The sequence below is a fragment of the Molossus molossus genome, unplaced genomic scaffold, assembly GCF_014108415.1.
Source record: "Molossus molossus isolate mMolMol1 unplaced genomic scaffold, mMolMol1.p scaffold_m16_p_3, whole genome shotgun sequence".
Lineage (NCBI taxonomy): Eukaryota > Metazoa > Chordata > Mammalia > Chiroptera > Molossidae > Molossus > Molossus molossus.
This window is the reverse complement of record NW_023425366.1, coordinates 26,156,871-26,180,920: the sequence shown is the minus strand read 5'-3', so window position 1 is coordinate 26,180,920 and position 24,050 is coordinate 26,156,871. Positions and strand designations below refer to the sequence as shown.

The window sequence follows — 24,050 nt, the reverse complement described above, 5'->3', positions numbered from 1 at the left end:
GACGGAGAAATCCGAGCTACTGTTGGGAAGTCTCCACTCCAACGCAGGAACAAATGATCTGGACAGCGAGGTGTGGCCACGCCAGACGGTCCTCAGTCTGGGGCTGCCTTCCCCGGGACACTGCTTAACTCCTTGGGCCCAAGATTCTGATCCATAACACCACCTCCTCTGCCATCCCACATGATCGCCACACGAAACTGCTGCCTAAGTCAGAGGTATTTATGATTGTCTTTGTTAATGAAAACAAAACCACCACTGCTCTTCATCATGTGGTCCTGAAAAGCTGGAAGCGGACCAAGTCATGGGACGCGCACTCAGGAAACGGGTTCGAGTCAGCGCCATGCCCACTTTGCTAAGGGGGGAACTCGTTAAGAAGCGGAGTCATCAGCCATCCATCCACCATTCTCCTCTTTCCTTCTCTTTGCATCTTCTCAGCTAAAGATGGCCATGAGTTACTTATGGAATCCTTAGGTTGAATGTAGCTTCAGTTCTTTTAAAAATTTTTTCCCTTTTATTGATTTTAGAGAGAGAGGAAGTGAGAGGGAGAGAGATAAAAAACATCAATGAGAGAGAACATCGATTGGCCACCTCCTGCAGGCTCCCCACTGGGGATCGGGCCCACAACCTGGGCATGTACCCTGACCAGGAATCAAACCGGTGACCTCCTGGTGCATGAGTGGATGCTCAACCACTGAGCCACACCAGCCAGGCTCCAGCTTCAGTTTTAAATGACAGGTCTGTGTACTCATTGGCGCACTGGCCATCTTCACTCGGATGCCCCTTAGCTCAAACTTAACCTGGACAAGGCTGATCTCTCCAAAACACCTGTTTCTTCTCATAGTCACATCACAACAAATGGCACCAGAATGGTTAATCCAGAAATCTAGGTATTATCCTATAGAAATTCAGCCTACCTGCCCCTGACACCATTAAACACTCAGCATGTTTTAAACTCAAAACTCTCCCAGGACTGGTTCAGAACCCCATCATTTCCCATCTGGTTTGAGGGTCCCCTCTGCTCCTCGACCAACACTTTCTGCACTCACCAATCACTCTGCAGCCAGAGGGAGTTTTCCCAGAACTCATGTTTAAAGATGTCCCCTCAGCCTTCACCAATAAATTCAAGGTCACTACCCTGGCACACTACCCTCCTCGTGTGCTCCTGGCCTCGACCTTCATCCCCACATCTTCATGTCCTGCAGATGGACAAACACATCACATTGCATGATTTCGTGTCTGTGCGCATGCTGGCCTTCTGCCAGGACGGAGCCACCCTCTTCCTCGACCGAATTCCCCAGTGACTGCTTCAAGACTCGGTCCAACTAGTGCCTCAGCTGGGAATCCCCTCACCTCCTGCTTTCAAGGCTCACTCTCTGTTCCTAGTAAGTACTTTTGTCACATGCATTGTCACCCTGAGCTATTTGTCAACGGTGTGCTGTGTCTGTCTTCACCAATAAACTGGGAGGTCCTGGAGGGGCAGCATCTTTCGTTTATCCAGACTTTCAGGAAGAGTAGTTCTGTATCACTGGGGCCCAGCACACACCCTTACACAGAAGCAGGGCTGAATCGACATAGATGTACTGGGGCCCACGTTCTGACCACCAACCCACTACACAAACTCACACCTGAACCGTGTTCCAGTGTTCTAAGCCGTGTACACAAAACTGTTGGTCATCGCTGTCCAATTAAATAATTTAAAACATTTTTAAACATTTTAAAAGACTGTGAAACATTCAAGGTTGCTTAAAACCAGATCACAACAGATACCTCCAGGTGTTACTAACGTCAAACACTTAAATTTAGAGGTGGCATTTCTATTTCATTTGAGTGACTCTGAGACAAACTTCCCCCTTGCTGAAAGAAATCTGACCCCAAAAAGAGGCAGGGAAGAAAAAATATATCACAGAAACAAAGTTGGTAATTGCCACCATCATGTGCTGATGTGGAAGTGGCCACTGGAGCATAAACAGTTGGTAAAGTTTAAAAATATATACATAGTCAGACAGATGGTTACAATCATCTTTTGGCAACACCAGTTCTTGATTTCATGTGAAAAAACCCCTGACAAACCACACTGAATTCAGCTGTTCCCGGTATGAGACACATGCCAGGACTACTAATCATTGGACATCGGGCCGTCCCTGAATCCGTGAGAGGCGCGCTGTTACTTGACACTGGCTTTGGAAAGGAACAGAAACAAACCAAAAAAAAAAAAGACTCTACTTTAGGAAAACTCAGCTCAAGGAAATGAAATGCAGATTTTGATCCGCATGGCCAAAACGGTACCCTCCGTAGCATGGCGTGCCCGGTCCGAACACCGCAGGTGAACTCAGTCCACCTGCCTCCTGCAATCAGTAGGTCTGACTGGCTGGTGCGTTTTTAAAATGCTAGCAGATTGAGCCTGACAGAAGCAGGCTTCCAAGTTAATTCAGGAACAACATCAAACACATTTACAGATTCCGTCTGGAACGCCACCTAACCAGAGGAGAGTATTTTTGAAACACCTAAAAATACATGAGCTGTGAAGAATCTTTTGTGCTGACATGAGCATTTATGTATAGACACAGCCCCACGTCTCAAAACCAGCTTGGCTGATTCTGTTCTCTGCACTGTTTGTTCAACAAGACCAACCAACTAACCGAAGGTCTGGGTGGAACGGAGCGGGGCGCCCTCCGGGGCCCTCTCCGCCCCATAATTGCAGGCGTACTCTAGTTCCTGCAGCTTTCTCCTGAGGTGGTTTTGAGCCATTGCTTCAAGGCTGTGACAGGAGTCTCCGAGAAACTGACCCGGAGCATGACAAACCCTATGACAGACAGAACAGGCTTCTCTGCCATTCGGCAAAATCAGAAAAGGCCATACCACGGGTCCTGTTGGCAATGCCTGCACTCTGGACACGGGGCTCACCTTCAATACCACACTGTTTAGGTCCTGGGTACATAGCAATTTTAAATGATCCAGGCCCAGAGAGCACAGTACGTCAGGTATCCAAAACCCAACTTGTCTCCCCTCCCCCCTTCCCTCCCCCTCCCCTCCCCTCCCCCCTCCCCTCCCGGAGCTGCCGGACCATCAGCACCATGTTCTCAGGCCCATCTGGGCTTGACAAAGCTGGGAGTTACTAAAGCGAATCCTTTCTCCTTCACCTCCTCCCCCACACCCCTCATATCTGTTCGTGTCTTGCTCACGACCATGTATACTTTTGTCTAACCCCCTCAGCTCCTGACCCCTGGATTAGTGCAACGCTCTGTAAGCCAACTCATAGTGTCTCATCTCGTGTCACTTCCCTGTCACCTCTTCCAAAATCTCTCTCTGGGAAAGTCTCTCTTCACAAACCTTTAACCAAGATGGCGTAGTCTGTACACCACTGAGCCCAAACTTTGCCGACTAGCTTTAAGGCAGGCAGGTTCCTCAGCCTCAGCACTTCTGACATCTGGGACCAGGCAAGTCTTGGTTGTGGGGCTGCACTTGCACTGTGGGGCGTTTAGCAGCATCCCTGGCCTCCACCTACCAGATTCCTTTAGCACTCTCTGCCGTAGCTATGACAAGCAAATATGCTTCCAGATACTGCCAAATGTCCCCTGGGGGACAGCATCACCTGCTTGAGAACCACTGCTTTGGGGTGTCCCAACCCCAGCCTGCCTATATATCTATATCTGTATCTATATCTATATATCAATATCATTGCCCAGAGCTCCCCAACAAACACCACATTCCATAAGCAAAGACCCTTCTCCCAATCTAGAGAGGCCACCGCACCAAATTCACTCTCAGTCCTTCTTCGTGCATGGTTCTCACTGGTCTCTCCTTCTAACCAGCTCTCCGTTGTATCAGTACGGCCGCTGCCCCGCAGGGCTTTTCACAGCCAGCTCAGGCTCTCACCCACCTATCAGCTCTTTGTACCGCGAACACATACCCGCCCCTCCACTCCCAGTCTTTAGGAACTTACAGATGTGAGTACGTACTTGTCTTCAGCAGGTCTTATCAGTGGCAGGGAGAGACAGAGGAGGGTGGGGCACCCATCAGATCATCTCCAAGGGGCAAGCCTCTGAGGCAGGAAGCCCAGAGGCAAGAGATTCCAGGTGGAAGTCTGGGATGGGCTCCCAGGTGGGGAGCTGAAGTGCTGAGCTGGCCTCTCGCCTGGGAAGTCGCCAGAGGGTGGGAAAGGCTGAAAAGGTGAAGCCTTAAGCGTGAGGAACCTGGAGTTCCAGGGAGGAAACCCAGCATCAGGGCATCTGCTCTGATCCAGGTGTCAGAGCCCAGCAGGTCCAGCAGGCACTGACCTCACAGTCTGCACAGCCGCTATGCCCCGAGGACATGGTGCCAAGTGCCAGGAGGGAGCTTTCTAGATAAAGACCTGGTGGTATCAGCTGAGGTGGGGAGAAAGGTGCAAAGGTTAACAAAGTTTCTAAAGCTCTCTCTTGTCATTTCATTTTCAAACAGCCCTGTCAGGTATGGGGGTAATGGCAGCTGACCATTAAAATAAATAAATTTAAAAAATGACACCCAAATAGATGAAGTAATTAACACAGAGCCCAAGAGGAGGTGAATGGAGAAAAGGGGACTCAACCCTGATATGATGGCTGGTGAATGCTTTATCCCTCTACCACTCTCTACTCAATTTTCATAGAGAATGCCAGAGGCTGGAAAACAGATTCTACTGGGGTCCGTAAAGTCCTCAGGCATTAAGGGTGGTCCCCAAGGAGAATAAAGCCAATGGTCCTTCTTAACACAGAACAATTGACCTCTCTACCTGGAGATGGGTCCCCTCACCAGCGACCTGTGTAACCTGCCAGTTCAGACCAGAAAGCCAACAAATAACGCAAGACCCAGAGTGGGGTACAAACCCACGGAGCTTCTCCTCAATAACATGACCCAAAGGAGGGCCCCTATGGCAGGCAGAGAAACACATTCCCACCCCCCGATGTCCACGCCAAATTTCCAGAACCCATGACTTGTGTGGTTACACAGCCAAAGGACTCTGAAGTGGCCAACATGGTCAACTCTGAGACAGCGAGCCCACTCTAATCGCATGAATCCTTAAGAGCTGAGAACCTTTCATAGCTGCAGAGACACATGAAAAGGAAGAAGAGAGATCTGAAACCTGAAGTGATTCAATCCCCCACTGCTGGCGTTGAAGGTGGAGGGAGGGGACCTCTAAGCTGGGCCGGTCCTCAGCTGACAGTCATCAAGAAAACATCAGTCCCACGACTGCCAACAGCTGGACTCCACCAGCACCGGAATGAGCAGGAAGCAGATCCTCCCCCAGAACCTCCAGAACGGCTAACAAGAACACAGCACCCATGTTGTAAGTGAAGCCATCTTTTCCCTCGTAAACATACAGACGGGCATCACAATGCTGGGATAAAAGGCGGGAAAGCCATGCCTCTGTGACAGGTGCTGGCTTTGTCTCTTTGGGGCAGTCTGACAGGTACTGGCACCCACTGCCAGCAGCTTCAGCGATGACACGGAAAGCATGGTGGCTGCTTTATGGATAATAACACAGTTATCCAAGTCTCAAAAGGAAGGCAGATAGGGCAAAATGAACTAATCTGAACTGCAAATTGGATGTTCAAAAATCCTGTGTTTTTCCCTCAAAGAAGGAAAAACATTTCAGGGGAAAACAAACAAACAATATCCTATTCACAAACCAAGATCCTATTCACAGGGTTTACTAGGCAATTTAGCTATTAGGTTTAACATCATCATCATGGAGGGGAAAAAAACTGTTATAAGGCTGTCTTTTAAATCCATTGGGTAGTTTTTATTTCCTCCTAATTACTTACTTTTTCTGGACTATTAAATGCATAGTAAGAACTTGCATGGAAAGATATGAGTTCTGAAGTACTAACCTACAAGACACGTACACCAATAAAAAGTTTTTCAATCGAGCTTCACATGTCCTTGCCAACTAGAATTGGTTCTCTCTAATATGTATGGCATTTATTTTTTTAAATGTGTTGTATTGATTTTAGAGAAAGAGGAATGGAAAGAGAGAGAGAGAAACATCAATGTGAGAGAGAAACATTGATCGGCTGCCTCCTGCATGCCCCCTACTGGGCATCGAGCCAGAAACCCAGGCATGTGCCCAACCAGGAATCGAATCAGGAATTGATCCATGGGACGAGGCTTAATCCACTGAGCCACACCAGCTGGGCTGTATGGCATTTATTTTACAAACATTTACTGCACAACTACCAGGTGCCTGGGAATGTCCTTGGCTCCAGAAAGACAAAATAAGTAAGTCCTGGACAAACCAAGGAAGGAAAGTGCTATGTAAACAAATGGCTACATGGAATTGTCGAATGCATACTACTAACAACACAGGTACGGTACATGGTAACTCAGACACCTGTGCAGCGGGTTCCCTGGGAAGAGGGAGTTCATGTCGCCCACGAGGTTTCTGAGACGGGAGCAGAGGCATCAGCGCACACCAGCACATGCAAGGCAGGATACTTATACGTAAACACGCATGAATGCTACCTTTCCTGAAGAACACATGGAAAATATTTCAAATCTGAAAACTTAGCATAAGCAAACTCAGCAAGTCAGAGGACTACAACACGAGGCAGTTTCTCAGACAAGGTTGTTTGAAAACATTTGGCAAACATTTGGTGAATCTGGCAAAAGTGACACTTTCACAATGTAAAGAGAAGGCAAATAAACATACTTTCTAAAAAAGATGAATAAAATTGAGCCTAAAACCCCCCAAATCTCTCCTCCTTCCTCTTTCCCAACTCTTCTCTCATGGTCTAAGGTGGATAATTTGGAGGGTTCCAAGTCCTAAGAATGCCTTGAGTATGTTCACACCTAGTAGTTGTTCTAAAAGCTGGTATCACTCATCATCACCACAAACACATTAGCCAAGTTACATGTAACTCCGAAAGAACAAAAATCATCCAAAGATGAAGGGTTTTTGCAATATTAAAAACTGTATGAAATTGAATTTGACCAGAAAAACAGACATGTATAAGCGGTTGTCCCAGTTTAGTATAAAGACCTGCAAAACAGGCAGATAAAAAAATGGATAAAATCTCAAGACCAATCAATTTTGAATGTAATATATGTACTTTAATGTAAAAAAATGGTTATGATAGGAGTGAGTTTAAAAAATTCCTTTACAGTACGGGAATAGTCACATTTCATGAAAGTTGAGGGAAACATGTGCATGTCTGCTTTTTCTGGACATGTTTCATTCAAAACAGATCCTACAAATAAGGGAGATGGGTTCCCTTGAATCCAAATATCCCCCTGGGTGGGACCCAGAGCCAGAAAAAAAAGAAGAAAATCCATAAAAGGAGAAAAACACAAGAAAATGAGAAAAAAGCTTAAGATCTGGCACACTGGTTTACAAATCCACATTTCCCCCGGCCCTTAATTGAGGAAGTCAAACCACTCCTCGTGACTCTTTATACGACAGAACATGTACAAACAACGAATTCACATGAAGAAAGGTCAAATTACCCTTCCATTTAAGTAATCCCTCTAATAAAATCAAGGCAATAAACACAAAGAACATGATTTATTGAGCACATTTCTAATTTGGCAAAACACCTGAACAGAGAGTTTTACTTAGATTAACTACAGGCTCTCCAAAGGCAGGAAATACTCTTTGAAAACGATAATTTTGAAAAATAGTACTGAATTCATTGGGGGAGGAATCACTTTGTAAGTTATATAAATGTCTAACCACTATACTGTACAACTGAAATGAATGTAATATTGAATGTCAACTGTCATTAAAAATTTTTTTTAATAAAAGGACAAACGAGGGGTTTTTAAAGGGTATCGGAGCAGCACTTACATAGATCTGATCTCTCTTGTAGCGCTGGTGTAAATTGTGCATGATAGAGCCCCCGTGCAGTTCTGTCAAGGTGGCCATGTCATCCACACCCTCCTCATTCGTGGGGTGCATCGCAGTCACCTTCTGGTGTGTAATTGTGCTCTGCTTGTATGTGAATACCTGTGGAGGTGGGGATTCAATAATTTAGTTATCAGCAACAAAGAGTTTCTAAAAGTTACCTGAACATACAACACAAATGATACAAACTCAGTATAATTTCAGCAACAAGATCCTGAACAGGGCAATAAAAAAAAAGTAAACTACAGAGAACTTTCTCATTTTCGTTGTGCCACCCATCTTTTTTAAAGGGAGCAATTATTTTGACAATTGCTGTTAGATGGTCTTAAAAGACATTATTAGTTCAAGTGCTAACCATCCTTTGGAAACCACACAAATTACAACTTCACAGTTCACCTCTGTGCATATTTCTCCCACTGATATAAATCAGTGAAGAAACTGGCTAACCAAGCTTTTAGTAAGTAATCTGGTTTCACTACATGTTTCACACAGGATCATATATTTCAAAGCTTCGTAATAACATTCTTTTATTTAAGTGTTACATAAATTCACTGTGTCTATAGATTCGTTCAAAGATTGAAACATATCTGCACAGGAATGTTTGGAAAATATCCTTGGACACCGTCCCTTCACTATCGGGATATATAGCATTCATGTGATCTTTAAGCAAAACAAATCCCCTCTCAGATTTAAAATAAAATCGGGTCATTTGCTTGACAGCCTGTCCTCCTGAAAGTTCCAAACAGCCATGGGGAGTGCTGGCTACATGCTGTGGCGTGCACACGAGACGCCGCCGATCCTGTGAGGCTGATGACGGAATGTGCGTGTGTTTCTCAGATCTCGGCACTCCTCTCTCACAACTGATTTGGTTTAGGATTAACCATTTCAAGTCAGCTCCGTGTGTCGACCAAAGCTTGTGTAGCTTTATATACAGACTCAGGTAGTAACATAATTTCATTATGGCATCTACTCCATATTTATTCGCTTTACACTTTTACTATATTCATCCTCAAAACAAAACAAAAACACTGAGATGCAAAAATCAAGAACATGAAAAATATGCAGTCTCCATACACACACATACTCTCGTGTGCACAGACACATGCCAAACTTTCTGGAATATTTGCAGAACTTCTTGACCAGGGATTCTGTTTTTAAATATCAACCAGTTGCCTACATGGCAACAAATGGCATGTTATTGCAAAAAAGAATGACACATCAAAAAAAAAAAGCAAAAGTGCCAATTTGATGGTTTTCATAAGCCATGGAAAATGGCATGTTTTCTTTTTCTAGAAAAAAATTAAAACTTCAGCAGTGGCGTTTCTGCCACAGGAACCACAGGAGTCGTTCAAAAGCAGCCCTGAGAAACTGCTCAAGGCCAGGGCCGATACCCAGCAGGTCTTCTGAGAACCAGCCACTCTCTCCAGCTGTTTCCTGTGTTCGGACACCCACCGGGAGATGCCCCAGTCCCAGCAGTCCCCCTTCGTGGCAAGGTGGCCACCCCTGCCACGTGAGCACCCCCAGGCCCTCAGAGGGTGTGCAGGGTGGAGTAAAGAATACACAGGAACATTCAAGAGTGCAGAAACACTCCCAAGCTTGCATTTTAACTCATAAATACAACAGAAGTTAAACAGAAAGGTTTCGGCTCAGGGTACAAGTAGTTTTAGGGCAACCTGGAAAATCCCAGAAGCAACAGCTGAAACTCTCTGCCTTCCCCAGTTTCCTCCATGCCTGTGATGTCAATCCAGGCAGGTTTTCCAGAAACACCGCAGTGGGCAGGTTACTTGGCCTTCCACCAAGTGACTGTGACGGTAGGGGCAGAAGCAGAGCTTGGCTGCGCCAGGGAACGGCTGGCAACTGAGGAAGGCACAGAAGCGCTGTGTGTCCCCCTCTTAGCTCCCAGCACTCCCAGGAAGGTCTCTCCCCACGCTGCTTGCTCAAAGCTCCTGCCAACACAGCTGGCAGACGGGTTACTCAAGTTCCCCGGAAAATCTTTCTTGTAGGATCCCAGGCACGCCACCAAAGCCACCAAAGCCAGCTCAACCTTCTCCTGCTCAACCCTCTGCAAACTCACCATCAAGTCCTGCCCAAGATGAAAACAAACAACTTTCTCCACTAATTGTCTGAGTAGATGGGGAATTCCAAATTTAAGGACAGAAATAATTTAGAATACTAAAATTGTTTGTATTTATGTTGATTCTGCTTTTTTGGAAGTAATACACACCGTACAACACTTAGACAGTAAAATATATATGAAGAATGATTAAATATTTATGTCCTATGTAAACATTTCACTGTTTTTTAATGCGCTAGGAACAGCAAGACCATTGTGAGCACAAGTAAACAGCTCAGAGCTGGTGACGTGGCCAATGAAGAAGTGGCCATGACTTGTAAATAGTGTGGCCCCCTTCCACACTGACTTCCCTTAGATATTTTCAGGAACATACGGAGTAGGCAACACGGGCCCCTGCGCATTCCAGGAGACAGGAGATTAGGAGAACCAGATCAATCCTCATGACCTCAAGGAGAGGAACCCAGGATGGAAGATAACAGTTACATAACCCAGAGGCTACGAACAGAAAAAACAAAAACAAAACATTCCACCAAGATATAGGACTGCAGCCGCTCAAAACAATGGTTATTTAAAAAAAAAAAAAAAGTAGAATCGTAGAAAAACATGTTTATGAAGGAAAGGCAAGGATGACCATCCATTCAGAAACGGGTTAATATCTATGAAGATTTCAGAATGATGTCTGCCACCTCAAAGGTGCTAAATAAGTGTCTGAGAAATTAAGAAAATCCATTCATTCAAGCCAATATTTACTGATGTGTTCTAAGCATCAGGAATATAGCTTACATTCCAATAAGGGGAAAGGGGAAAAACACACATATACAAGTAAGTAACAGAATCACGGATGGTGATGAATGTCCATGAAAACACAGAGGGGAAGGGGATTGAGTACCAAGAGGGGTTACTTGATATTAGGTATCTGGAGATAGCTTCACTGGGGGATGACCTCCAAGTAGAAACCCTACGGAAGTGAGGATGTTCAGTATGTTAAATGCATACAGAGTGGATGTTAATGCAGACAGGGTGGGGCAAAAGTCAGTTTACAGAGGTTCATATGAAAATACAATAAATAATAATACAAGAATAAACCCTGTGTTTCACATACTCATAACTGTACGTCCACTTTTGCCCCACACTGTATTTGTTGAATAAACCACCTGATGGAATTTTCAAAGATTTCAACAGATTAGTAAGACCCACAATCTTATTCAAGAAGTTTTAAGGAGAGCCCTTTGAACGATCACAACTCATTTCCATGTGCAATTAACAGGGTATTTGTTGCACAAGACTATTCTGAAATAGCAGAGGTTTAAGGAATGGAATTTTTTCAGGAACAGGCAACTGCCAAAACACAGTAACAAGATATATTCCAAAAACCCCACCTCAGAATAAACTGAGTTACTTCAGTGGAGCATATAGTGGGAGCAAGGTGGTGAGGTTAAGAAATGGAGCAAAATATGGGAGATTAACAGACAGGAAAGCAATTTAGAGAAAAGGGGGCCTCAGAACAAATAGCTCCTGTTACAGAAGTAGAAGCCACTGGTCACAAGATGGCCTGGATTAAACATGGAGAACAAAGGAAACCAATCAACACTACTGGGAAAACAACTCAGGACAGGCTTGCCCAAGGCTGTGTCCACTTCTGTGTGGAAAGGCACGGAGTCAATTACTTAGATAAAAACAGCTGAGCCATTACCAACCCCCATCCCTTTTTGACCTTGGGATAGTACACATTGCAAGGCACCCCCCGCCATGCTTCCACAACAGTTTCTCTAGTAGTGAGTAATGTATACAGATTTCCCCTGTTACAAGTCATTATGAATCCTCAGTCACAAAACCTAACTTTTTCTACTTAAGGGGGGGGGGGGGGGTATCATGTCCTCTCTCGATGAGCAGATGGCAAGAGGGTATTCTCAATCTGGGCAACTTCATCTCATGTTAGCCTGGAATTTTCTCTAGATAAGCTCTCCATTTTGCACCCCCACCCCATCCTAGGAATATGTGTTGATGTCTGAAAGCATTTTGGGTTGTCACAGCTGGGGGGAGGGAGAAGGAGGCTATTGATATCAAGTTGGTGAAGGTCAGGAATTATCCAGCCCAAATGTCAAGAGTGCCAAGGCTGAGATACCCTGGTTTAGAAGTCCCACGACAGGCCAACCAACCAGATGTCAATGCAGATTCTAGAAAATGACGAGAGTGAGCTGGCCTATAAGCAAAACCTTTCATAGAACATAAAAACAAGTCTTTCAGAAACAAAGAACTCAACATAGTGAAAAGAGGTCAATCAAAGGTCAGAATGGCAATATTATGTAACTTAGTTGTTTTTTTAAAATAATTTTTCTTTATTGATTTTAGAGAGAGAGGAAGGGAGAGGGGAAAGAGAAATAGAAACACTGATAAGAGAGAACATCGATTGGCCGCCTCCTGCATGCGTCCCATTGAAGATTGGGCCCACAACCTGGGCATGTGCCCTGACTGGGAATCGAACCGGCGACCTCTTGTGCATGGGTCAACCCTCAACCACTGAGCCACACATGTAACTTAGTTTTTGATTCTTCCTTATTTGAGCCAGCTTAAGAAGGGTAGTGGTGGTGGTGATAATCATGATAAAGATTACTATTAGGCATTAGGGTTTACTTATATTTTTGTATTCTAGTTATGCTGTGTTATGGTCAAACAATATGGTCCATACTATTTCTACTTCTGTCTACCTGGCCCAGGGCTCCTGTGCCTGCTGCTCCCATGTCTGAGGCACTGACACCCTGATCCTCTCTCTTCCCTGAGGTCTCAGCCCAAGGGTTCCTCTCAGCAGGAATTCCATCGCTGTCCTTCTGAAGACACTTGTGCTGTCTGCATAGCTCATTATGACCATTTGTAATCACTCATCTAATCTATCATTCTACTTGTTTAAACACCACCTCACCCCCATTCAGGTCAGTGACTTTCAACTCTTTTGAACACTACCTACTGTAAGAAATATGTTTTATACTTTAAACTACAATACACATAGTTTCCTAAAACACATCACGATATTTGATACATCCCAATATTTTCTATTCTACTTCTTTTATGTGCTGGCTGTGACCATCTAAACAGATTTCACACCTCACCATGACCAAGTCATAAACCACAGTCGGAAACTGTGCAAGCAGGAAGCAGGCTGGCCCTGCTCCCCAGTGCCCAGCCTTGACCCACTACAAAGACTCAAGAACACGGACTAGATGGTCCTGGCCTTCCAAAGGTGGCGTAATGACCAAAACTTGGTCTTGGGGTCAGATCTGGATGGATTCATTTCTCCTTAGCTCTGTGCTATCTCTAGCTCAGGGACAACGAGCAAGGTAACATCTCCGGCCCACAATTTCCCATCTGTAAAATAAGAAAGGTAATAGTAATACCTAACTCACAGAATTGTTATGAAAATGAAAGAAAATAATGTAGCTAAAAGTCACAGCCATTGGCACCAACGAGACCTCAGTAAAGTAGTTATTTCTGTGAGGGGGGCGTAATGCTAGGAACAGCGCAAAACATTCTACAGGGAAATAATCAGTCTGGACCCAGACGGAGGAGCACCCTGCAGGCAAGACTGAACACCGGCTGCGTGGGAGAAGGGACGGAGCAAGAGGGAGGGCCGCACGGTTAGTTCTTCATATTTTATCAAGAGCTCTTGGCTTGTGCACTGATGCAAAACTATCTGACATAACACTTACTTCTTCTATTTTCACCCCTTTGCACAAATCTGGGTGGCCTTGTTTCGAGGTTCCCGGGAATTCTACATTATATCTGGGGATGCCTCTCAATTTATTTCCTTCTTTCTTTCATTTTCTGGCTCAATATTTCGTGAATTAAAGTATGATCAGTGACAAAGGTTAAGATGTTTGCCTCCTGACATGTGGCTAAAACAAGCAAGCATGTAAATAAAACACGAGCTTCCTCATGTTAAGCTCCACTGACTCACGCTATGCTCTTAAGACAAGTCTAAGAAAGAAGCCAAACACTTCACTGAAACTCTGCCCTGGCCTGTTACTGTGCTGCTGCCTTGGGAGACTGGAGAACGTATCTGGGGCATGAAAATGTACAGTCCACTAGAAAGTTCCACTGGAATCTAATCAAAAGCAAAATTATACACATCTAATGGGGAAAAATAGTGCTTTTAGCTCAAATTTGTCAGAGACTTAGCACCCTAACAACCATGGCACAGGAGGTTAAAATTATCTTTACATAAATAAATATCTGTTACTTTGACCTCCCTTGGGTGAGTTTGTTAGATAATCGACTACTAAATATAGATAAAGCAAAGACTGATAGCTTCTTTTTCAAAGACTCTATCTAACTAGTCTGTGAGATTAAGTCACTTAAATTGTCATCAGGTTTTCAATACCCAGCATTCAGCCACAGAACCAAAATAAGGAAGCAGGCTGGGCAGAGGAAATTGTACATATTGAGTGCTGGCTGCATGCACCAGGCATGTTGATTCTATTACCTCACTTGATCCTCAGCAGGGGAGGAAATACTGTTTATCATTTTTTAAAGGATGAATTCACAAAAGATCAGAGAAGTTAGGAAACCTCCCCAATAGCACACAGCACAGGCAGCAATGAATCTCTTGGGATCAAGGAGAAGCATGCAGGTCAGCGACAGACCTTGCAGGGATGCTAGTTTCAAGATGGCCTTTTCATCTGGCTCTGCCACTTGCTGCCTGTGCATCCCTAGGCATACTCAGCAAGGGAAATGGGAAAAACTCAGGGGGCCTCTGAATTCGAGAGCTGGGGTGGAGAGGGGAAAGGGAAAACACTGGACATTGCTTTTCCAGCGTGCTGGGTTTAATCTCTCTTTTATTCCATGATTTTTCATTTACTCTCTCTAGTTCCCCCGTCTTTCCTGCCAGCTATGTGCTGGACCCTAGGAATACAATGATGAATTAAATGCCCTCCTTCAAAAAGCTTAGCATCCATTGAGGGATCAGAAAAACAAACAGGCAATCCTGCCCACATGCTGGAAATCCCCAGGACACAATGGGAACTAGCCACGCAGGACGGAAGACAGCCAGGGAAGAGCACACCTGGGGGCCAGGCTGCACAGGGCGTGTGCTTGGTGGAGTGTGGCTGGGCAGCGTGTGGGGCCCCGTGCCCTGCAGTGGCACTTGGCCTTTGACCTGAAGGAGCTGAGGGCCATGTAAGGGGGGCAGACACTTCTCTACCCACTCATCATCACGGACAACTCTTAATATCAAACATGACACTGATTTTTCTAGAAGCAAAACACAGAAGAAATCTCATTATAAAACACAATTCAGTGAGACCAACTTTCCAGAAACCCCCCAAGAAAGCAATGTCTGAGTCATTTCTAGGAGTGATCACTACAAGCATGGTTGTTCCCAAACAGAGGATCCCTTCCTGCTTTCATGTGCACAAATGACACACCACAGAAAGCATCAGCAATGATGCCCACAACGCAAGGGAGATGGAGGCTGTGCAGGGGAGTCCCTGGGCAGCCAATGTTAACCACTGAGCAGGGATCTTTTTGATGACCCTGCAGTCTGCAGGCAGACTGACAAGATTAAGAGTTCGAGAAATCTAAGACACCCGGGCAGCCAATGTGTGGACGGCACATCTGCCGATGGAGAGGCAGAGCCGCGACATCGTGACACGCCACACGATGAAGGCAGCCAGCTCGCCTGCACAGCAACTGCCCACCACCCAGGAAGGCCTAGAGGATGCACTGGCCCTGGCCCCGCGGGTGCACTTCAGAGAGAGAAGTGAACTCTTCACGTGAGCTGGCAGAGCTGGAAAGAATGGCTGATACACACACACACACACTAAAGAACATCGCAGACTATTTGCATATAAAGGAAACGAGACCTCCAATCTGAATTTATTCATAACATTAGCAAATGTGATTTTATAAAAAAATTATGTACAGATTTTTTTGAAATGCTAAACTACATTACTTATCCATTAAAGAAAACTATGTGTGTAAATTTTCGGGAAATTCTGCCCAAAGGAAGTCACCCTTGTTGTTCCAGCTGTGCTGGGAAATGTCTCAAAAACTTTCTTGTAGCTTACACCACCACGCAGGCCACGTCTACCAAGGAAAGGAAGAGGTTTGTGCCCCCTGAGCTGGTCTTTCCACGTTGAAGAATTCAGAGTGCAGGAAAAGACCATGATACACAAATGTTTTTTCATTACAGAGTTATACCAAAAGCTATGGTGGAATGATTCTACGCACACATACAGTATAGTCCTAGGCTTATTATTATTATATTATTTATTATTATTATTTTATCCTCACCCGAGGACATTTTTTTGCATTTATCTTCAGATAGAGCTGGAGGGAGGGAGAGAGTAAGAAAGAGAGAGAAACATCAATGTGAGAGAGACACATCGACTGGTTGCCCCCCACACGACCCCAACTAGGGCCGGGGACAAACCGCAACCAAGGTACGCGCCCCTAGCGGGAACCAAACCCAGAACTCTCTGGTCCGTGGGCTGATGCTCTAACTGCTGAGCCAAACCGGCCAGGGCATCTAGGCTTATTTTTTAAAATACACACACACACACAGGCACACACACCAGTGACTACTCTGGGGCCTTCATTCCAGATCAATGAAAACAATCATTTGCACAAAGGCTTGCACATGAATGTTCATAGCAGCTTTATCTGTCACACACGAAAGCTAGAAAAGCCAGTCCCAGAAGGTTACAAGCTGTATGATTCTGTGATATACTACTTTTGAAATGACGGTTCTAGAGCACGGAGAGCAACACTGGCGCTGGCCAGAGGTTAGGGGAAGGGAGTGTGGCCACAAAAGGGCAGCATGTGGGGTGCCGCTGCTGATGGAAAGCTCCTGTATCTTGACTGGATCAGTGTCAACGCCCTGGCAGTGCTGTTGTGTAAGATCACTGAGGGAAACTGAGTCAAGGGTACCGGGGTCTTTCTATATTATTGCTTCCGTACACGTGTGGGAGACAATGATCTCAAAACTACTGAAGTTTACAAATACAGACAAAAAGACTGGAAGAAAATAGATCAGAACTCCAATGATGGGTTGCAAGTGACTAGGTGTTTTTAATTTTGTTTTTTCATACCTTTTTATGATGTTTTTCTCAAAATTTTAAACAATTCCAGACGTATAAAGACAAATCAGTCCAATCAGTGTCACTATCAGTGAACATATCTGGATACATATAACTGATTCAATTTTTTTAAATTATTTTCAAAAGGAAACAAAAACTAAACAAAATAATCCACCAAGAATCACCAAGAACTCCACCAAGAATCACAAACTATTAGAAGGAAAACGGGCTTCTCTTCTAATCCACTTGTCTTAAGCACAGTAAGGTTCTGCCCAGAGAAACTCTACGAAGAAGCGGAGATGGGGTGCAAGCCCAGGAACCCCAATTCTTGGCCCAAAGATCACTTGATAACTGATCGACAAACTCTCGTTTCTGGGGTTCCTTTTCTCCTGTCTTAATGTCCTGGTCTTTGTTTTAATTTAAAGGGTCCCTTTCTGAATCCTTTATCCTGAATCATAAGCTTAGACCTTTATAGCATGAATGTGAACCTCCACTCCTAAAATTCTAACCACACCGATGTTTCACACGCATCTTAAAAAAACAACCACCAGCAAACAAAAACACCAAACCCAGATCGCTATATCTCCTCACTCTCTGCCTACTTCCTCATCCCTTTCCCAGAGAATGACTCCTTCAGCTCAAGTCAGAAACAGAATCAGCCTAAAATCCCTCCACTTGCTGGCTACCACATCCACCTCCCCAGTCCTGGTGATTACATGACCAACACTCCCTGGAATCCATCTTCTCTCCCTCCCGCCTCTGCCATGGCTCACTCCTCGCCCTTCCGTCCAGACCCTCACACCGCTGCCTCGCTCGTTGCTCCGCCTCCACTGTCCCGTGGTATGAATCCCGAGCACTCAAGTTGGAGGCCAAGAAACATTTAATTTTGAATTTTAATGATTAAGAATGTTCTGTTGTCCGAACAGTGTGGCTCAGTGGTTGAACGTCGACCCATGCACCAAAAGGTTGTCAGTTCGACTCCCGGTCAGGACACATGCCCAGGTTATGGACTCGATCCCCAGTGGGGGGCACGCAGGAGGCGGCCAATCAATGTCCTCTCTCATCGATGTTTCTATCTCTCTCTCCCTCTCCCTTCCTGTCTCTCTAAAATCAATAAATGAAAAAAAAATAAAGAAATTTTAAAAAAGAAAAGAATGTTTTGTTGTTGTTGTTTTGCCCTGGTCGGTGTGGCTCAGCTGGTTGGCCATTGTCCCGTGTACCAAAAGGTTGCTGGTTTGATTCCTGTTCAAGGTACATGCCCAGGTTGTGGGCTCGATCCCCAGTGGAGGTTGTGCAGGAGGCAACCAGTGTTTCTCTCTCTTTCTTCCTCCCTCTTTCTTTAAAAATCAATTTGAAGAAAATGTTTTCTTGGTTTCTGTTTTACTAGTTTTAATGACAAATTTTATTAGCATTGATAACTTAGACTTGCAAGACATTTTCAGAGCCATAACTTGGGTTTCTTTGGCTGGTGTTTCTTAGACTGGAATTGACTAGGATCTTGAAGGGGACACAGCTCAAGTCTGAACAGCAAGTCTAAACAGTAAGTCTGAACTCCACTCTGCTCCCCAGTGGCTGAGTAACCTTAACTTGCTCCCATGACTCAGTTCTGTAACCTTCCACTTTATCATGTACGGAAAAAGGATGATAATAATTCGTACACCTCACAGAGTGGTAGGGAGCTGAGTACTTGGAGCTAAGTTAGCAATTACAATACTTCCGGTGTTAGTCCTGGTATTGCTATCAAGGATGCATTCTGATCTTGCCCTGACTGAAATTCTCTCAGTTGGTTCCCAATCACTCCAAGGATGAAGAGTGATTCCCTTAGTGTGGTTGCATACAAGGCATTCCCTGAGGGCCCCTGCTGCTTCTCCCACCAAGCTCACTCCAGCCCTGTCTCTTGCCCTCTCTCCTGCCCCTCCTGCGGGCCACATTGCGGTAAACTCTCCTAGGGTCCGCCTTTCATTCTTCCTGGACACCCGCCTTCCAAGCCTCAGCCAGCACACCCATCCTGAGCAGAGTGCCCTTCTCTCCCACAGCACCTTGGACAGAACCGCTTCTGCTACCACATTATACTGTAATCTTTTAAAAAATATTTTCATTACATTTATTGGGGTGACAATGGTTACTAAAATTATATAGGTTTCAAGTGTAAGGGGTTAATATCCAAAATATGTAAAGAACACAAATAACTCAACAAAACAATCCAATTAAAAAATGGGCAGAGGACCTGAACAGACACTTCTCCCAAGACGACATACAAATGGCCAACAGACATACACAATCTCTTTCTCATATCTTCCTAAGAACCAGGGTGGCCAAATGTTGGGCTCCTGCTTGGAAGTGGCTGATTTCCTGGAGCAGTGTGATGAGGATCTGGGGCTCCAAATGGGCCCGTGGGAAGGCGGGCAAGATGTAGTGATGTTTACAAAGGACAGGGCCATGCTGCTGTCCCTTTATTGGACCAGTATGGGAGGATCTAGATGGTGTCTCATGAAAACCTTTGGTCCCCATCACCTAGTGACATGTCTGGCACCAGCAGCTTACTAACTGGTGCTAAGGGGATGAGCACCAGCTATCCTATGGTGCTAAGAGCATATAACAAGTACCTTGCATTTGCATGTAAAACCTAACTCCAAAGGCTGAGTTGTAAATCAACATTTTACTTACTGGCTGCCTTGAAACTGCCTGAAACTGTACAATATGGCAGTAATTCCTTGGCTGCTCTAAAGTAAAATGAAAAAATGTATATTTGAGCCAAATATGCACACATCTTGGAGTTTTAAACAAAGTCACAATCAGTGTTATGAATCCGAGCTTTAAGCACTCTGTTTTATGCATGCTACTCATTTCCAAGTGTCAAGTAAGAATTAAGAGATACCATACAAGGTATTTATGAACCCAATGAATAACGATAGACTCAAAATGATTCCAGGTTCCAGGCTGAAACCAAAAGTTGTTGTTGGCTGTTAGTTTGCTAAAATATCTACAGGGAGCCAAGAGGTCAGCTTGGTTCAAGCTTATAGCCCAAGAAGTAGAAGAAAACAAATCATCCAGAAGATAATAGGAAAGGCCAGAAATGAGGCACAACAGCTTGAAACATGCGATGATTAGTTCCCACACCTTCCCCGCATGCTAGCCCAACCCCTCCCTGCCAAGGAAACCCCTGGAAATGTCAGGAGAGCGCTACATGAATTATTGAAAGGATTAGGAGCAGGCAGAAGGCTGAAAGAGAAAAAACTGAAAAAATATAGGTCACTAAACGATGGCAAGGATCTCTTTAAAAAGACATATTTATTAAGAAAAATTAGTACTACGTACTGAGTTTGGGACCACAAACAACATTAAGAGGGCTAAAAAAGAATACTGCTTGTTTGCTTCCCTCTGAAAAGTGTCAACAAGACATTCTCCGTAAATGTCTGTGAATGCAAAGGATATAAAAGCCTTGCACACCTGCTGTAGGACATCTGGTCCAAGTGTCAAAAAGCCAGAGTATCTGAGGTGTAGGGAGACTGATGGACATCTGGTTGGAATCTTCATCTCAGCAAAAGTTATGAGGGAGGAACATGAGCGGGTCTTGGTCACTATCACTCTTTGCAGAGCTTCCCATCCACCTCTGAGCTTTCCCCAAAAGAGGGTCTGGAGATCCTTCCTTTCTGGTAATATCCTCAATAACGTGCGTCTCTTCAGATTCGCACTTTAGAGTGTTACACAATCAAAACAGGCATAAAGACGAAGGGCTGCCGCGCGCGCTCAGCACCTGGTCACCACTGGCACGGGGAAGCCCCTCCAGGACGTGGTGTGACCCCGCGAGCTCCACCCCCGCTCCTCCTTTCCCTGGGTCACCCCTGCATGGCTGCCGGTCTTCAGCTACCCAGGCCACTTCGCCTTCCTCTGCCTTCTAGGGACAGAATAAGGTGAAGGCTGAAACCAAAAACTCCAAGACCCCACAGGCCGTGCGAGGGGCAAGGCGACCACAAAGACTGCGATGGTGGAAATGCAGCCGTGACAGCCTCCCGCCTCGTGGACATCTGCAAACTGGGAAAAGCCGCATCAAACCCAGAGCGGTCGATCCCTCAGAGACCTTAAGATTTGCTTTAGAAACGAATGAATAAATCCACATTATCTTAAATGACTACATAGAGATATATATATAATTTATTTTATTTTTCCATCACCATTTATCCCCTCTATGCCCTCCTCCACCTCCACCCACTCCCCTCCCCTCCACAATCACCATACTGTTGTCCATGTCCATGAATTCTCTAAGTTTTTTTTTTTTATCCTCACCCGAGGACATTTTTTCGATATTTTGTTCAGATAGAGTGGGAGGGAGAGAGAGAGAAACATCAATGTGAGAGGGACACATTGAGTGGTTGCCACCCACACAACCCAAACAGGACCGGGGACAAACTGCAACCAAGGTACATGCCCTTAGCGGGAACCGAACCCAGGTCTCTCTGGACCGCAGGCCGACACTCCAACCGCTGAGCCAAACCAGCTAGAGCATGAATTCTCTAAGTTTTAAAAAAATTCTCTGCTCTCTTAATCCCTTGATAGCTATATATGCCCGTTAAGAGTATGTGAGTTAATACTCTGCTGGAGGGAATGTAAAATGGTGCAGCTGCTTTGGAAGACAGTCTGGCAGTTCCTCCAAAGGGTAAACATAAAGTTACCGCATGCCCCACCAATCCCGTGCCCAGGTATATACCTCAAAGAAATGAAGACGTGTCCATGCAAAAACCACTGTACAGAAATGTTGTTAGGAGCATTAGTCCCACTAGCCCCAAGGTGGAAACAGCCCAAACATCCATCAGCAGATGAATGGACAAACATCGTGTGGTATACCTACACGGTGGAATATTCTTCACCAATAAAAAGGAATGTGAAACTTGCTACAATATGGCAAGTAAAAGAGGTCAGACACAAAAGCCCACACATTATGATTCCATTTATATCAAACATCTAGAATAAGCAAATGCAGAGTCAGAAAGATGAGTGGTTGTGGGGGCTGGGGGGGTGGAGAGGGGAAAACGGGGAGTGTCTGCTATGAAGTCTGAGCTTTCCTTTGGAGGTGATAGAAATGTTCTGAAAATCATGAGGTGATGATTGCTTGGGGGTAAGTTATACCTCAATAAAGCTGCTGGTTATTTTGCTTTTGTTTTAATAGCTGAAATAGGCACTTGGGCCAGAAGGTGACACACGAAGAGATCCATAGACTCAGGTGCCCTTCCTTCACTAGCATGCTGAGCCCACCTCCAATATTGTCACTTGCCAGATGAAGCCCTGCACAGATGTCATGCGGACCACCACTCTGCTGATTAAAATTCAGATGCCCAAGGGGCTTAAGGGAACTGCGGGCAGAAATCAGGTAAAACCGGCACTGGCAGAATGAGGAAGGCCAACCTTAGCAGAACAGCTGGACCCACTCCATACAAATCAGAAGCCGAAGTCTGACCACAGAGAAGTGAAGCTGAGCCCAAGGCAGGCTGTAGAGGACAAGGCTGGGAAGAGGGAGAGGATGGAACACAGGTAGCTGAGAAGGCAGAAGCAGAGGATGCCCCAGTGCCTCTCAAACGGGACCAGCCTGGTCACTGTCCCTGTGCCTCATTACTCGGCGTACACCCCACCCCTGCCCTCTGGTTTTCACCTGCTCTTCTCCATGAACGTCTCTACCATCTTGGCCTCAACCCAACCCTTTCTGGCTTTACACCTACTAGGTAAAGAACTGCAAACACTAACATGGGGCTCACCGAGCACCCCATCCAAGGTGAAGTGCACTTCCAATATTCAGACAGGAGACGTCTTCATTGTTCCATAGTATGTGTTTAACACCCAGACCCTGGCCCCTAAATGCCTCTGGCTCCAGTTTTAGTGGCAACAAGACAGAACCCTACGCGCTTCCAAATGCCATGATGGGCTTGGCAGGAATGCACGGGGCTGCGTGAAGCAGGGCATCTTCAGTGGCCAAATCAGGTACACAGAGCTACACGGGGGTGGAAGGAAAACTCCAGGTCCCAAGTCACCAGCCAGGACTTGCTCAATCTATAGCATACACAATTTTGTGACGAGTCATTGCAGTTTCTGGCCTCCCACTGACCTCAGTTCAAACCCCAGCTCACATCCTGTCCATGTCCAATCAAGGCAGCGTGTCATCAGGACTGACACCTCCCCACTGTGTGCCTCAGTTTTCACAACTGAAACCATGGCAATGAGAGGGCCTGCCTCCCATGACTGCTGTGAGCTAAGTCATGTCAAGCACTTAGCAGAACCCTTGCCTCAGAATAACTTCTCAAGGACACCTGCTATTCTTGATCAAGGTCACTGGGCCTATGCAAAAGCAGTCTGCACGAGCTCCTTCCATGGGAAAGTTGTTATGCATCAAAAAGCTCGAAATCTCTTCATTAACCACTATTTCAGATGATTGAAATATCTAAAAACAATACTGTTTTTTCATTAACAAGAACCAAATAATGTAATAATCATCTTAGCAAAGCAAAACATCAGCTTCATAATAATTTAGGCTGGCATTTCAGACCAGTGCAAATCACATGAGTTACTGCTGTCTTGTTGAAGCCCAGGCACAAAGCCACACAATCGTCTACCAGTTTCTGTTCTACATGCAAGGTGGCCCAACATCAAGAGAATGGTGTGTGATCAGAACGCACGGTAAATGCCCATTGCTAAGGCCTCCTTTCAAATGTCCCAACAGTCTGGATTCTTATTCCCCATAAAACTACCATGTGAAGATGGGCAAACAGGCACCATGCAAAGGAATGCAACCTCTTTGTTTACACGGTACCTCAGAACAAGATCATATTTCATTAATCAGTGAGAAATGTGTTCTTTAATACGGAAAAAAGATCTTTCTTTAATCTATTAGTAGAGACACGACAAATAATTATTTACTGGATAAGCCCTCAAAAATCATTAAATGGAGGAACTGAGAATTTTATTTCAGAAATAGAAGCCAATAGGCCTTTCCTCACAACTTTCTACTGAGAAACATTCTCTCTGATGATTGTGAATAAGATGTTACATGAACCAAATAGTA

General features: G+C 45.1%; 1 protein-coding gene across 1 annotated transcript in view; it reads right to left on the bottom strand.

The window, feature by feature from the left end:
• Positions 1-24,050, bottom strand: part of MYO10 (myosin X) — a 212,925-nt gene that overhangs the window by 111,397 nt on the left and 77,478 nt on the right. The window contains exon 3 of the mRNA XM_036279221.1: positions 7,799-7,957. Coding sequence (XP_036135114.1) covers positions 7,799-7,957 — 159 coding nt within the window. The remainder of the gene's footprint in view (positions 1-7,798; positions 7,958-24,050) is intronic.